Source organism: Echinops telfairi, unplaced genomic scaffold, assembly GCF_000313985.2.
Source record: "Echinops telfairi isolate 266 unplaced genomic scaffold, ASM31398v2 ScPeMD7_7457;HRSCAF=8495, whole genome shotgun sequence".
In the NCBI taxonomy this organism is placed as follows: domain Eukaryota; kingdom Metazoa; phylum Chordata; class Mammalia; order Afrosoricida; family Tenrecidae; genus Echinops; species Echinops telfairi.
In genome coordinates this window covers 1029590-1045102 of record NW_022111357.1, presented here as the reverse complement: position 1 = coordinate 1045102, position 15513 = coordinate 1029590, and the positions used below count along the sequence as shown (strand labels likewise).

General features: G+C 55.9%; 1 protein-coding gene across 1 annotated transcript; it reads right to left on the bottom strand.

Moving 5' to 3' along the window:
• Positions 1 to 2128: 2128 nt before the first annotated feature.
• On the bottom strand, positions 2129 to 3883 carry GUCA2A (guanylate cyclase activator 2A). The gene is made up of 3 exons (XM_004704924.1): positions 3809 to 3883; positions 2572 to 2788; positions 2129 to 2193 (listed from the first exon to the last, which is right to left on the bottom strand). The coding sequence occupies exons 1-3, from the start codon at positions 3881 to 3883 to the stop codon at positions 2129 to 2131; spliced, it is 357 nt and encodes a 118-aa protein (XP_004704981.1).
• Between the last annotated feature and the right edge of the window lie 11630 nt (positions 3884 to 15513).

Genomic DNA, 15513 nt, shown 5'->3' with positions numbered 1-15513 from the left:
TTGGGGGAGGGGGGGTAGCGGAGCACCCGCTGTGTGTACTCTCTCTGCCGAACAAGCCTGCAGGTGGGTCTTCTTTCCATCGCGCAACAGGCAGGGATGACTCCGGCCCAGGTCTTGCCACTTCACCGCTTACTAGAAGACCTGGCATCTTACCTGAGCGCAAGCACCTCCTTCAGCTTCTGAAGTTCCAGGCTAGTCTAGAGCCTGTCGGTCTTCCCCCTGCCCCCCTCTCCTAAGCAGTCCCTCCCTGGTTGCCTGGAGAGGAGCTCCCTGGAACCACAGGGGGCTCACTGTGGGAAGCAGAGGACGGGAAGAGTGTGTACGGATGAATCCTTTATTCTCACATATGAAGAAGCCTGGCAGGCTGGGTTTCTGGGATGGAGGGAGTCCCAAGTACATTCTCATAATTAATATTGTTACCCACAATATCCTCCCATAATGGAACTACTTTAAGGTTACCTCTTGCAAGCACATGGCTGACTGCTATCTAGCCAGCAGCTTTAACTATAGAGATGGGTGTTTTGCTCTCTAGTCTCTGCAGACAGCCACTTCCTCTTACCTGCCCATGTCCCCCACCCCACCCCCCCACCCCCCACCCCACACACACTCCCAGCACTGGTGTTAGGTTACTCCTCCAATGAACTCAGGGACCTTTAGGGTTAGGGTACAGTCCACTTTGTTACCTCTGTGGTTACCTGTAATTGGGGTGGGGGTGGGGGGTTGCATGCCCCCCCCCCACACCGAGTGCATATAAGCCCTGGTTGGAAACATAGTCATTCTCTGAGCGGACCTGACTCCTGAAGTCATGGCGGTCCCAGAGGTGAGCACTTGCATGTTTTATCTCGTCTGATATCTCTTGAATTTTACTCAATTACACAACCACCCCTTTTGATTGTGGGGGCTAGTATCCCACAGCTCAGGTTCAGGTTCACTGGCCACTTTCTTCTGCTTCCCAAGGACCGTGGCTAGAAGGACAATGAGCTGTTTGAATGCAGCCACTCCTGGCTTCCTCCAAGCATGCCCCTGGTCCCCAGGCTCATACCACTCTCCCAAGCCCAAACACCACTGGTTGAGTTCCTCCCAGGTTTTCGACAGGCCTGAATGGAGGGGTTGACATGTGTTGTTTCATTCAGGTGGCCTAGTACATCTTACTATTACCCTTGTTTTGTGAAGAGACCGAGGACAGAGAGAGAATGTGGCATGCCTAACCTCACACAATCCTGAAAGACTGTGGTTCGAACCCAGGGCTGGGACTGTGTAGCCCCTGCTACCAACCATGTGGGTAGACTTCATCTGGCCCAGGAGTCAGAGTGAGCCCCCGAGATAGGGAAGCCCTGATAGTCCAGGATGGCCAAAGCTGAGCAAGGCCACTAGGACCTCCAAAGCGCCCGGGGAGCACAAAGCCTCTTCCAGGACATCCAGGGCTCCTGGACACAAGGACAGACACAGGATGGGAGCCTTCAAGCCTGTGCAGGGCTGTAGCTGGTTTGAGATGTGGGAAGAGGTCGGCTGCAGAGGTGCCCAGGAGCAGAGGAGACAGTGAGAAGTGTGGATGGGGCAGTGGGTGATGGCAGGAGGCCATGCTGGAGTGGGAGTGGGAGCCAGGTTCTGAGGGACCTTGAATACCATGCCCAAGGGCATAAGGATGATCTCCTAGAGGGCCAAGAGCCTCTGCTGACCATGCAAACCATGGCTCGGCCTTAGTGACCCCCATGAAGGGAAAGAAGAGCAGGGGTTCCCCCTCAGTGCCTGTGTCTGGGGTCAGCGAGAGGCTCAGCAGGGAGAGTAGGGCCCTCCCTCTCTGAGCACTAAATCCTGAGCCTCGGAGGTCAGGGTAGCAGCGCAGGTATCAACAAACTGGATGGATGAGTGGTCTAACAAAGGAATGCAGGCGACACCAGGAGCATTCTGGAATCTGGTTTATTAGCTGTGGCTTGGGTTGGATCCTGAAAGCGCCAGGCGGCCCAGGTGGTGGTAGGGGCTGAGCGTCTGACGCCCAGCCACGTCTCTCCTCCCCCTTTCCATCCTGGAGCAGGGTCGGCTGAGCGGCTGGGGATGGGGTCTCTTGGGGGTGACTTTGGGCAGGAGAAGGCGCTCTCCTTCCAGCGGGGAAGGGAAGAAGGCAGCCCTAGCACCCAGCGCAGGCCGCGTAGGCACAGAGCTCACACGTGCTCGGGTCTTCGGCGATGGCCTCTGGATGAGAGAAATGGGGGCTCATGAGAGTCAGCGCCCCTCCCCCCACGCCCTTTCCTCTTGCCAGCCCTAGGAGAGAGACCCCGAGTCCCCTGAAACAGGAGGGGCGTGGACCAGTCGGAACTGAGATTCTAAGCAGATCGGAAACGCCCCTCCATCAGAGCGAAGACCTTTCTGAGAGCCACCAACTGCAGCCGAGACGGAATGAAAGCCGCGTGCTAAGGGTCCACCGATTGGAGCAGAGTTCCCCGACCTCACCAATCCGAGATCAGAGCTCCTCTTCCAAGCGCTAATCAGAGCACGTCGCCCTCTCAAGTGCCACCAATCAGACAAGCCCTCCTAGCACCCGCCCCACCCCGGCTGCCCGGAGGCGCTCACCCAGCCGCTGCAGAATCTCATGGGCGTTGGGTTCCTTGCAGAGAGGCCTGAGCTCTTTGGGGAAGCCGGGGTGGCTACACAAGACGGGGACCCCCGGCTCGGCCATGCCTTCAGCCAGCATGATGGCCTTACGGTGGTGTCCACCCCCAGACTGCTGGAACCCTTGAAGGCCCTTGAGCTTCTTCACGGACTCCAGCGAAAAGGAGAACTCTCCATCCTGAAAGGAGCAGGGCCGAGGCTGTCAGCACCCTTGGTCCCGCCGCCCTGTCCCTCCCGGCTGAGTGGCTCTCCAACAGTGTTTGGGCACAAGACCCTCCTTCTGGGCAGTCCGTGGCGGTCAGGGTTCACGCCTTAGAGCCAGCGCCTGGGTCTGAACCCACTTCTGCCCCAAAGACTTTGAGTAGGCCGTGGCACGCCCGAGCCGGGGGTCTGCACGCTCCGTGAGGGATGGAAGAAAACGGGTGTAAAGTGTCTGGGACCCAGCAGGTGCCCGATGGGCAGCCATTGTGCTGATGGCCAGGGAGAGAGGCAGGGCTGGCTCTGGGGGCCCTGGTTCCTCGTGGCCAGCCAGGACCAGGGTGTGCGCCTTGCTCCTCCTCTGAAGATCTCCCGGGAGGGGGCCCCAGCACCGGCCTGTGACTGACTGCTGGGAAGCAATAAATGCTCAGGGGCGTGGCTCGGATGGAGAACCTGTCACCAGCGGGTCCCAGACTGGCCTGGCCCTGGCATCAGCCTGGTGGACACACTCATCTGTCAGAACCTCCAGAGTGGCCACTAGGCTCCCAAGTGGCTGCTCTGGCTCTGCATAAGACAGGAGTAAAATCTGAACTGGAATCCAGCTGCTCCGGTCCCCAGCCACATGGCCAAGGGCAGCTACAGAACTTCCCTGAAGCTCAGCTTCTCTCCGTGTTTATAATCCCTCCCTCCCAGGCCCCAGGAGGGTCGTTGGGGGGGGGGGGGGCAGTATCTAGCACCTGCAAATACTCCAAAAATGGGCCTCCCACCTCTCCCAACAATTAGTTCTCTTCTCTCTTCCTGGCATCCTTCCTCCTCTTCCTCCTCCACGTTTGGAAAAGGAGGTGTTGCAGAAAGACGGGAGAGGGTCCCTGAGGAAGAGCCAGGCCCCCACACACCCACCCACTCAGGCCCCTGTGTGGGGTCCTCTTTCAGGAAATGAGCCCTGTCCTCCAGAGACAGAAATACACCGGGCCAGGGTGACGACAGGGGTTGTCCGTACCTGCACAATGACTCCACTTGTTAGGGAAGCACAGGCCCCGAGGAGACACAGCGCCAACAGCAGGCAGGCGTTCATGGCAGCTGCACCCAAGAGGCAGAAGTGTGGGGTTCCGGATGGCAGGGTGTGAAACAGTGGGACCTTTAAAGAGGCCAGGGTTACTCAGTAACTAGGAGCCTCCATCTCAGTTTTATCAGTCTTTAGTCAATTTCTACCTCATCAGATAAGTATCAAGACAGCCCTGGGAGATAAGAGACCATTTCTGAAGCTTAGCCGAGCCCCACCACCCCCTGGGAACCCACTTTGACCCACAGCTGGCCTGCACCTGCCTGTGTCCAACCACACATGTTCACTTCTGGGCCAGGCCTTGTGAGGGGCTGGGGCCCCAGGCGATGGGGTGGGTGGGTTAGGCGACTGGGCAAGAGAGCAGCACTGGGGCTTGGGGAGCATGGAATGGCCACTCACCATAGGCCAGGGAGGGACAGGCCAGCCTGAGGATGGAGTGGCCACTCACCAGGCCCAGGGCAGAGGAGGTCCCCACATTAGCCTAGAGGGGGTGATCCCCCAGCTGAAGTCTGGAGAAGGGCCAATGGTTACACGACCATTTCTTGCAGAGGGCACTACGCATGGGCCAGCGTGGCATGTCCGGCAGCATGAGTCAGAGAGCCTCCATCCCTTAGGAAGGAAGGGCTGGCGTGTGACTGGCCAGCCTACAGATCAGGACAGGGTTTGGTGCTCCGGCCTTCTGAGGAAGGCCTCTCAGCTCCTGCCTGGCTTCTGCTCTCCTCTGCTACCCAACTGTGATGTGTGTGAAGATGGGTCACATTTCCTTTCCCATCTCTGAGTCTCCATGTCCCCTCTGGGGACTCACACTATTACCACATGGGGCTGCTTGAGAATTCAGTGACGTTATAAACGGAATAATTCAGCACAAGGCCCACAGGAAGTATGAGCAGAAGTCCCTTGGCTATTCCTATCTTCATCCTTACATCAGTTCCGGGCCCCCACTGGTCCCTGTTGTCATCTGAGTCAAGTCTGCCCTCGCCCTGTGCTGACCTCGCTGTGCTGCCTGCCCTCCACTCTCTGATTGTCCTGGAATGAGCTCCTCCCTGACCTCTCCTGACCTCCTGGTCCCTCTCACTCCTAACCTCCGTAGTCTTGCTGGTCCTGCCAACAGGCCGTGCCCATTCTTCTGGGCCTCTCCTAGTTAGCCCTGACTGGTTCTTTTCTGTCAGGCCCACTTCCTTCCCTGAACATGCGCTCTGGCCTTTAGGCGTGTTCTTCAAAGGCCCAGAATGCCTTTCCTTTCTGCCATTAGGTAAACTCCTACTCAACCCAGTTCAAAAAATCCCCTCCACACCTGCCGATTAATAAGCTCTCTCAGTTCTTATAGAAACCAGGGCACCGCCCCCCTACCATGCTCCAGTTGGGGTAGGCTGACTCAACTGTGTGTCTGCGCCCCACTAGACCTTGAGGCCCATTAAGACTGTGCTTCCAACACCATGTGTCCACCATTGCCGTTATGAGTGGGGGTCCCCTGTACACACAGGAAGGACCACCTTCAAGACCCCTCAACTGTCTAATCTACCAGGGAAAATCCAAAATTATTGCGACCAGTTCATACATGCACGGGTTTATTCCAAACAAAACATGTGTAAGCATATGTCTGCGATTGGTGGACGGTAGCAGACAAGCACGGGTCTCATTGGGATGCCTTCAAAAGAGAGTCCAATCACAGCAGTGGCTTCTCAGGGGTCTGTTGAAGGCAAGGCAGAGAGTCCACTCAGGAAAGGAAAGTCGTACTGGGGAACCTTTGTCCTGCATCGTGACAATGCGCCTGCTCATTCCTCCAGAGTGGCAGGGGTCGTCCTGGGGAAAACTTGGCCCCTCTCCCCTACAACCCTCATCTTGCTCCTTTGGGCTCCTTTGGGTGCCCCAAATGAAAATTGTGTCAAAAGGCCCCTTCAGGAGGCCCCCACTGCCGTTTGGACGGAGAGTCAACAGAAGCGTACAGAATCTTTCAGGGAAGGTTTAGCAAGAGGAAACTGCTTTCAGGAGAGTCTCGCTCTAACTGGAGACTATACCGAGAAACAATAGCTTTGCATTTTGATACTTCTTCTGAAGCAAAGTTTCTATGATTTCATAGCAATCCTTTTGGAATTAGCCTGGCATCCCAGCTCCTGGGCGGTCACCAGGACACTTCCTGGGAGGGCAGAAGGGCAGGAGGGCAGAGCGCCCTGGGTGTGGAAGTCAATATTGAAGGAGGGATGGAGAGAGCAGAGCTTGATCAGGCAGGCAATCCAAAGGTGTCTGGCCTTGGGGGGGAGGGGGCGGACAGTGTAACTTATGACAAAACAAAAATAATTTATAAATTATCAAGGGTTCAGGGGGGAGGGGGCGGGGGGGAGGGTTTAGGAAATACTTGATCTCTCCCCCCACCCCTGGCCCAGGCCTATTCTCAGAGCTGGGCTGAACCTCCTTCCTCTTCCTGGGTGTGTGTGTGTGTGTGTGTATGTGTGTACGCACGCATGTGTAGGCTTTGGTGTCAGCGGTACAGTCCATCAACCCACAGGGTGGTTCTTGGGGACAGGGAAGGGATGGGTTTGGAATTTACGAAGGGAGTTTGAATTGAAGGTGAAGGTGAATTGTGATTAGGGTGGACTTCCAGCGCAGGTCAGTTGTAACTGAAGTTGACATTGGAATTGGATTAGCGGTTTGGGTGGAGTGACCTGGGGTTAGGATGTGAATTGGGTGAAGATCGGCACGAGGCTACCGAGTGGGATCGAGATGAAGTGAGGGGGACATTGAGGCCGGTGTTAGGCATGGTGGTTGAAGTTAGGGTCAAGTTGGGATCTGGGTTGACGGAAGGACCTCATGCCTAGTCAAGTGGAGGGGCAGTGTAAAGAAGGAGGGCCCTTGACCAGGTGGGTGGACACAGTGGCTGCAGCGCTGGGCTCCAACTGCAAAACAATGGTGAGGACGGCACAGCTCCGCTCCACCGCAGATAGGGCGGCTGTGCGTCGGAAGGGCCGGCCAAGGGCACCTCGCAACAATGACTAGCCTCTGGAGCGGAGGTGGAGAGTGGGGCCAAGGCTAGGACTGGAGTGGGGCACTGTTGGGATTGGGCTGTGTGAGGGTCAGAGTTGGTTTGAGGTTAAGTTAGGGTTCTTTGAGAGTCGGAGTCGGTGTTGAATTTGCTGTTGAAGTTGGAGATGTGGTTGAATGGGCTCTCTCTTCTTTAAAAATAATCCTTTTTTCGTGATCATCTGTGGAGATGACAACAGGTTGCCCTCCCCCATGTCCCCTTCACTAGAGTCTCACTGGAGCCTTCAAAGTCTGTGTCTTTTGGTGTGAAAACCTTTTTTCCCCTTTTCTTTTCTAGTGGTAGTCTCATTCAGCACTGGCGTTGATGACATTGAGCAGCTTTGCTGAGCTTAGGAGCCATTCCCACACTTGCCTGTGTCATCAGGTGTTTGACCTTGTATCATCTTGTCTTTTAAAGATGGGTGCCATTCCAGCATGTATATGGGACCAGGGTTGATTTCTCCATTCCTCCTCAGACAGACATTTGTTGTTGTCAATACCACTGCGATGAACAAGGCTGTGCCTTCTATCCGCTGTGGTTCATTATTTATCTTTGGGGAATATTCTGAGTAGAGGGATTGCTGGGTCATATGATATTTTCTTCTCATGTAAAGGAAGCACCATGCTGTTTTCCGTCGTGGCTGTAATCCCACCAGCAGCCAAGGGGCCCAGTGGCTCCACATCCTCTCCAACGCTTGTTATTTTCAACGCCCCCCCCGCCGTTGTCTTCTAAGGTCCAGCGGAGTTGAGGCTAAAGAGAATGAACTTCATTTGGCTCCTGAAATCGCTCTTCCTCCTGCAGCCCTTAACCTGGGCTTCCCTGGTGCAGGAGCATGCGGGATGACGCTGGTGCCTGTTGTGGGAAAGAGGAACTGGCCCCTAGACCTCAGCCTTTGGACCGGCCCCACCCAGCCCTCCCTCTTCCCTGGGAAATAGAACCAACTCCCCTTCCCTGGGCCCCAAATTCCCTGCCCGCATCTGCCCATTTCAGGCCCCTCCACTGCTCTCCAGGGCTCTCGGGGCCCTGGGAACCTGTGTGGAAGATGACAGGTGGAGGATTACAGGTGGAAGGTGGAGCTTGGAGTCTTCCCAGAACACCAAGCTTCTTGCTCCACGGGCCTACCCTGAGGCCTGGGTCCCAAATCTCCCCAGCCCCTCACCATGCCTGCCTAGGGCAGTGAGGTGTCTGAGGCTGCGTAGGGTCCCCCCACTTTACCGAGGTCACCTTTTCTGGAAAACCCTTGCTCTTCCATGGTGGTCTGTCCAGACCCGACCAGTTCTACCTGCCTCTCCATCTGCCCAGGCCCGCCGGAAGAACCAGGCACCTTGACCCTTTATTTGGGGGCCTTTATGATTAAGTCTTTGCTGGCATTCACTGACATTCCCCAGGGACCCCAAGCCCGGTGTGCAGCTCAGGCTCTGGAGCAGGCAGCCCAGGGTGAGAATTCCAGCTCCCTCCAGTAACTGCTGTGTGTCCCCGGTCAGTCACCTAACCTTTCTAAGTCTCACTTTCTGCATCTGAAAAGTGGAAACAGTAACAGCTACATGACAAATTTCAATTTTTTTTTGTTGAAAATCTGCTTTGCTAACTTGCCCCCAGCAAGTCAGGGCTATGTGGGACCCTCTCTGGGCTCCACCAGGCCCCTCTGCTTTTCCCATGATAGGACGCACCAAGCTGTCTGTCCCGCCCCTTCGCCTGTGAGCACCTGAGGACGGGGGTCACGAGAACCCAGTCCCCACACCAGGTCTGGCACTTGGTGGAATCCGTCATAATCGTCACAGTAACAGTGACAGCTGACGTCATTCACTCACTCACTCCTCACTCACTGTGCTGAGCGTGGGGCGGAGAAGTTCACATGGCTGGGAGCCAGACTGCCCCACAGAACCCCCTGCCCCTTGCCCTGCTGCCAAAGCTGCCGGTTTTCTGCTCTGCAGCTGGGGCAGCTTCTGGTCTCTGTGAGGCTCTGATGTAATGCTGGGCTTGGGGTGACCTTGGGGCAGTTCAGTGTGCACACGAACCGTGGGTCTACTCCGGTTCAGTCGGCCCCACCCTCCCGATGGTACAGAGGCCTCCGCTGACCTCAGCAGAAGCCTGGACTTGAGCCCAGAGGGGAGTCAGAAGGCTCCAATGCTACTCTGGGTGACCTTGAAGGGCGTGTGGTCCGAATTTCATAGCCTCTTCATCATACTTGTAAATATGTCTTCATAGTGGTTAACAATTGCTGGTTCCGATGAGAACCCAGAACCACCTGCCAACGTATTGCCCTTAGGCACATGACACAGAGCCAGGACTTGACCTCAGTCCCACAGAGCTCCACCCTATGCTGGCTGCACCCTGCACGGGGGCTCCCAGCCACAGGGGAGGGGGGGGGTGAGGACCTTGGCCTACAGGAAGGCCCGACTTTCGGTGTCAAGGCCAGGTGGCCTTGCAGCAGCTGAAGCCCCGCACCCGTGAACTCCAGATCAAGGCTGCAGCAAGGCCAGCTCTCTCCAACACCGGGGGAGGCCCAGCTTCTTTTCCTCCGTCACACCTGCTGCGCTGCTTTCCTGGCCCCAGAGTTGGCTAACTGAGCCAGGCCCTGTGAGGTCGGCCACTGTTAGCGGGAGCCCTAGGTCATTTGAGGGGGCAGGGGAAAGCTACCTCCAAGCCCGGAGAAGCCACAGCTTCTTCTTGAAGCCAAAGGGGCATCGGGACAGTAGATCTGCTGAGCCATGACGTCTTTCCTCCCCACTGGCCTGATGAAGCTGAGCCGAAGGGGGAGCTCCTCTCACCATCTGGTCCCCACCTGGGACAGCAACTGCTGCCTTCCCCTCCTCCACCCCCACCACCCTCCCAAACCCACAATTTATTGTCCTCTAAAGGGCCCACAGAGAGGCGCTCAGAGATGCAGGCATCTGTGAGGGACCCCTGTGAGGGCCCACCCCATCAGAGGCACACACCTGGGCTGTCTGCCCCCTGGGGCCAGGTCTGACGGACATTGGCATTTGAACTGAGCCTTGATTGGTGGGTCCATCTGGACGGGGGCGGGGGTGGGGGATTGCATGTGCCAGGCAAAGGCGGGGCTACGAGAGCAAGTAGTGAAAGGGAGGCTGCGCACTGGGTGGGAGCAGGGTGTGTGGGAAGCGGTCCCAAGGAGACGACTTTGAATAGCAGGCTAAGGAGTCTGGCCGTTAACCTGGTCACAGAGGGAGTCACAGCAGGTTTCAGGGAAGGGGAGACCACGAGAGAGGCCACCATGGCGACTCATCCTGCACATGGGCTGTCCAGATAGGGTGACCACACCAGTCCAGAAGGAACGTGCCCTGCCCTGGCAATGCCCTGGGAGAGCAGGGGGTGGAGCAGAAGAATTGTGGGGCAGGAAAATCGACTAGTCTTGGCACTGGTAACAGACGTGTGGGATAGGGTCAGAGAGGAAAGCCAGGACCATGTTGGCTGCTGTCCACATGCCTGCTCTGGGATGGTCACACCATCCCTTCCCTTCCGTCTGGCAGACGAGGACAACGCGGTGCAGAATGTCAGTCCAGATGGAATGAGAGGCCCTTCGGACTCCAAACTCCGTGTTCTTCTCATTGCCTCTGAGACCAGCGTGGGGCATGCTTGGCTGCAGGCTGGCCAGCTCGGGTGGACTGGCCACAGAAGCTTGGGTAGGCAGGAGACGACAGATTTGGGCACCAGCCCTAAGGGATGAAGCAGGGACAGAGTGACAGGGATAACAAAGGCAGTGATGGGATAGGCAAGAGGGATCATGTGTGTTAGCCACACCGGGTCCAGCCTGACAGTGCCCGGGAACCCAAAAAGGCCCCCCAGGCATGTGTCTCCAAGGGCTTGGGCCCTGCGAGGCAGAGGGAGTGCTTAGGGGAGCCACTAGAGCCAGAAGGAGCAAGGGGCACATGGAGAGCCAGCTTTATGGCCCAAGCAGAAGGAGTGCCTCTACCCATTTGCAGCCGAGAACACACAGCCGTCACCTGGTCACAGCCAGCGGAGCTAGTCACATAGTCACAGTCACGTGACCACACAACCACCCACAAGGGGACAGACACACGGACACAAGAGGCCACAGGGCCCAGTCATCCTTACCCAACCACCTACACTCCTGCCTGAGAAGCCCGAGCAGACATGACACACGCACGTGCAGTCTCACACGAGGTCCTGCACTCAGACTATTCCCAGGAAGGGCTCTGCCTATGGACGTCACCGGCCCTGGGAAGGGTGGGAAGTGTCCTCCGGCCCTGGGAAGGGTGGGAAGTGTCCTCGGGCGTCTGATTGCCATTGTCTGGGACAGGAAGTTGTCTGAGTGACCTCTGGGGAGCTGGGGAGGTGAGGGGCGTCATTGCCCACAGTGATGTCAGCTCAGGCCCGGGTGGGGTGAGTGGGATGGGGTGTGGTGGCAGGCACGTGGCGGCTGTAAAGAAACCATCTATGGGCAGGCGGAAGGCTCTTCTCCCAGCCTCCCTCCCTCGCTGTGACCTGGGGCCAAGCCCTGTCCTGCTACCTGGGGTACTGTCTGGCAGTGAGAGGGAGAGAGGGCGCCGAGCTCCCCAGGCAGTTGGGACCAGAACCTTAGATCATGCCTGCCAGGCACCGGCGGCGGAGAGCTCCCGTGGAGCAAGGGTGGCAATCTCTAATGCCCATGGTAGCCTTAGGGGTGCGCGGTGTGTGGACGCAGCATGGGCGGGGCAGACCGGGGAGGGGCTGGGGGCAGGGCTGGGGTCCCCGTGGCTGGGTGGTCCGTCCCACACCTGTGCCACTCCCCAGCCTCCAGTGGTGTCTGGAGTTGACAGCGGAGCCCAGTCCTGGGAGTGGAGAGGGCTGGGAGCAGGTAGCAGGCTCAAAAGCAGTGCTGGAGCAGACCCCCACCTCACACCCCCCCCCACATATTTGTGTCTGAGGACTACAAGGGGGCCCTGGTTTTCTCCGACTCTGATGCGGCGGAAGAGGGACCCGGATCGTGAATGCGGGCTACTGGTATCCCTGTCTTTCTTTGGGAGCTCCCACCTCTGGGGGCTGCAGAGAAAGGGCAGTCCCAAGGGCCAGGAGCAGAGGCACAGCTGGCAGCAGTCCGCCCTCTGGTGGCCACAGGTGCTCACTGCAGCTTCACGGTGAGTGGCTGTGGCTTTGTGCTAAGGACCTCCTCTGCCCTGTGGCCCTCCAAATAAAAACCACAAACTGTGCGCTCCATAGGGCTTTCCAAAGACTCGTTTTCCGGAAAGACATCGCCAGGCCTCTCTTTCAAGGTGCCTAACCCCCAGCCTCTCAGTTATCGGCCAAAAGCGTGTTAATCTATTTGCACGGCCAGGGACTTCCAAACTCCTGGGCCAGTGCTGAGGACATGAAGGCCAGCCAGGTGCAGTGGTAAAGAGTGCAGGCATTGGTTTGAAATCCCAGCTCCACTGTTTCTATGTAAAGAGCCCTGGTGGCAGTGTGGGTTAGACATTAGACTGCTAACCCCAAGGTCGGTGGTTCAAACCCTGTGGTAGTCACATAATCTGGTGTCAATTTGAGGATTCAGAGTAAAGGGGTGAAGTCTAGCCTGTCAATCAGGTCATAGCTTTGTGACCTCATTTGGCATCTCAGAGATAAGTAGCTCGCTTGAGGTGGTACACAGACTCACTCCCTGCGAGACACTGCAGCTGGTAAGACACATGGAACTACGCTAGTGCCCTGAGCTGGAGGGACCACATAGATACCCCTGCCAGCACTGAGATGCTTACACCACCACTGGATTCACAAGACTTCCCACCCACTGGCCTGTAATCTCCCTGCATTTGGCATCACTGCATGTGTTTTATGAGTCTGAAGAGGACTTTACAGATTAGTATCAAGTGCATGGGCAAATATCAGACTTATGGACTTGATCTGGACCGGGCTGGGCTGTTTTCTCAATACTCAATTGCTCTTGTATATAAAGCTCTTTCTGACACACGAGTGCCCATGAATTTCTCTAGTCTACCCAAATCAACTAGTGGCTCCACCGGAGTCAAAGAGGCTGTCTGCTCCCTGAAGATTTCGGGTCTTGGAAACCCTATGTCGGTTCACTGGGAGTCTGAATTAACTCATGAGCAATGGGGCATTGCTACTATCATTACTACTTCTGCCCGAGCTCAATGACCCTGGACAAGTGACAACCTCACCATGGCTCAGATTCCCAGTAGGGTCTACCACAGGAAGTTGTTTGGAACAGCAAATATGATGGTCTCCATTGAATGCTAGCAATATCGAGTATTTAGTAAGGAGTGCACGGGAGCTGACGGCATAGTAGTTACGTGTTGAACTGCTCCCTGCAAAACTCCCAGCTGCTCCAAGGGAGAAAGACTAGGTTTTCTCTTCCATTAGAGCTGTAATTCTCAACCTTCCTACTGCCGCGACCCTTTAATACAGTTCATGTTGTGGTGACCCCCCAACCATAAAATTATTTTTGCTGCCACTTAACTGTAATTTTTCTAGTTCTGAATCGGGGGGACCCGTGAAAGGGTCATTCGACCTCCACAGGGGTCACGACCCACAGGTTAATAGCCACTGCTTTAGAGTTACCATCTCAGAAACCCATGGGGACAATCACCCCACCCCCCAAGCCCCCGTCCTACAGGGTCACTATGAGTCAGAACGGATTTGATGGCAGTGAGTTATGTATTCTGTACTTTGGGGGACATCACTGTTTGGGAGTTGGGAGTGGGACACAGACCTGACCTGGGCTTGAATTCTGGCCCTGGTATGGTCCCTTAGCACCTCACTAGTGCACATGTTCAAAATCACATAGGGGGGCCCTCAAAATTACCTTAGAAAAGCTTTTAGGAAGGTACCATGCTGAAGAGAAACGCACCAGGTCTCAGTAAGCCCAGCCTGGCCAATTCTTGGCTAGAATCTGAACACTGGAGGAAGCAGCTGGCTTCCATCCAAGGGCACTGCTGTCTGACGCAGGTGAATCTCACCCTGTGCGCGTGAGCACACAACACAGATGTACGTACTGTGGAGGCTCTCACATTTGAATCTGCTGTCTCCCGTCGCAGCCAGTTCATCCGATGGATGAGCCCCAGGTTAACATGTGCATTCTGTTGTCAGCCCACGTGTGCATGACTCCTTGCCTATGATGTGCTTGAATGCAATCGTGTAACCCCCATTGCACCCCACCTCTCGAGAGCGGTTGCCTTTTCTGTAAAATGGGGCCACAGTACCGCACCTTCAGGTTCTTGTGCAGATAAAATGCAGCAATGTGCATGAGCATCTTAAATTGCTTTCGGGTGAATGACATTCCCCATCTCCTTCTCCCCAACCAGCTGAGTGGCTTTGGGCAGTTAGTACCTGTTGAGTTGCAGTGTTCTAACAGCAGAATGCAGGAGCTCTATGATTTCTAAGGCCCCCTCTATCTAGAAGCTTTCGGGGTGGTCCTGGGGTCTGGACAGTAAGGGCCAGCCAGCCCTGGAGGGAAACTCCTTAGTTTTAGGAGGAGGTCAAATCAGATGAGCTTTGGAGATAGGCCAAGACTAACTCAATCCCAGAACTAACTTCAGCAAGTCAACCTTTCTAACCTGTTTCTCCTATGTGAAAAACAGGTATGCAGGCCTTTCTAAGTCAGAAGCCATCAGAGTCCTTGGGCAGGGATAGACCTGCTAAGCTGTTTCAAATCCATGCCACCCATGTTGCTAACCAGGTCACTGCTTAGCCTCCTGGGCCTTCTTCCTCACCAGCAAGACCCGGCTCTCACAGCACTGCTTTGGACACTGGTTCTCCCTGCTCAGCCCCATGCAGCTCCTTCTCCCGCCTGTGTGGGGCCTGTAGAAGACTCACACAACCAGCACCAGCAGCAAGCCTTCCGAACCACTGCCCTGGCACTTGCCCTTGCCTCACCAAGCTGGGCTGGCTGCCTGCCTCCTTGGGAAGTTTCCTTGATTGGCATTTACTACCTGTCTCTGGCAAATCTGATTTCCCATTCACCTCTCCCCAAAGCAGAAGCGAGGCTATTTTGTCTCCAACTCTCTAATGGGAGGGCCCCACGGCATAAATGCTCAGCAGTGTTAAGCAATGCTCCACCACCACTCTGGGAAATAGTGTCCTGGAAAGGCGTTCAGCTAGTGGGGTGGGGTGAGGCCAGAGGTTCCCTGGGCATATTGTGACGAACTCATGAGCATGCAAGCAGCTGTACGTCAAGTATCTAACCTCAGACCTCTGTGCTGCCAACTGCCAGCTCAAAGAGCAGCGTGGGCCAGTCCTTTCACTGCTCGGCCTGTGCTGGTCTTACGTCTCTCAAACGAGGAATACAGCACCTGGACCCAGGAGAGGCCATCACTGTTACTGTTACTAGAAACTACAACAATTAGAGGTTCATGCACGCTGCTGTTTATAATGTGCCAGGCACTGTTCTACTTATTTAAATGTATTCATTAATTTAACCTGCGACAAGGTGGAGGGAGACAGTTTTGTCCTCAGTTGAGAGGCACTGAAGTGCAGGAAAACGAGGTCCAAAGAAATCAAACAACTTCCCCAAGTCTGCAGAGCTAGTAAGCTCCTCAGAAAAGGGCAGCACTTACTGTGACGTGCCAGCAGGGGTCCACCTCAGAGCCCGCCAAGGGCAGCCCCAGCCTTGCTTCCTCACCAGAACAAATGACACAAACCCAGCAGGGAGGGG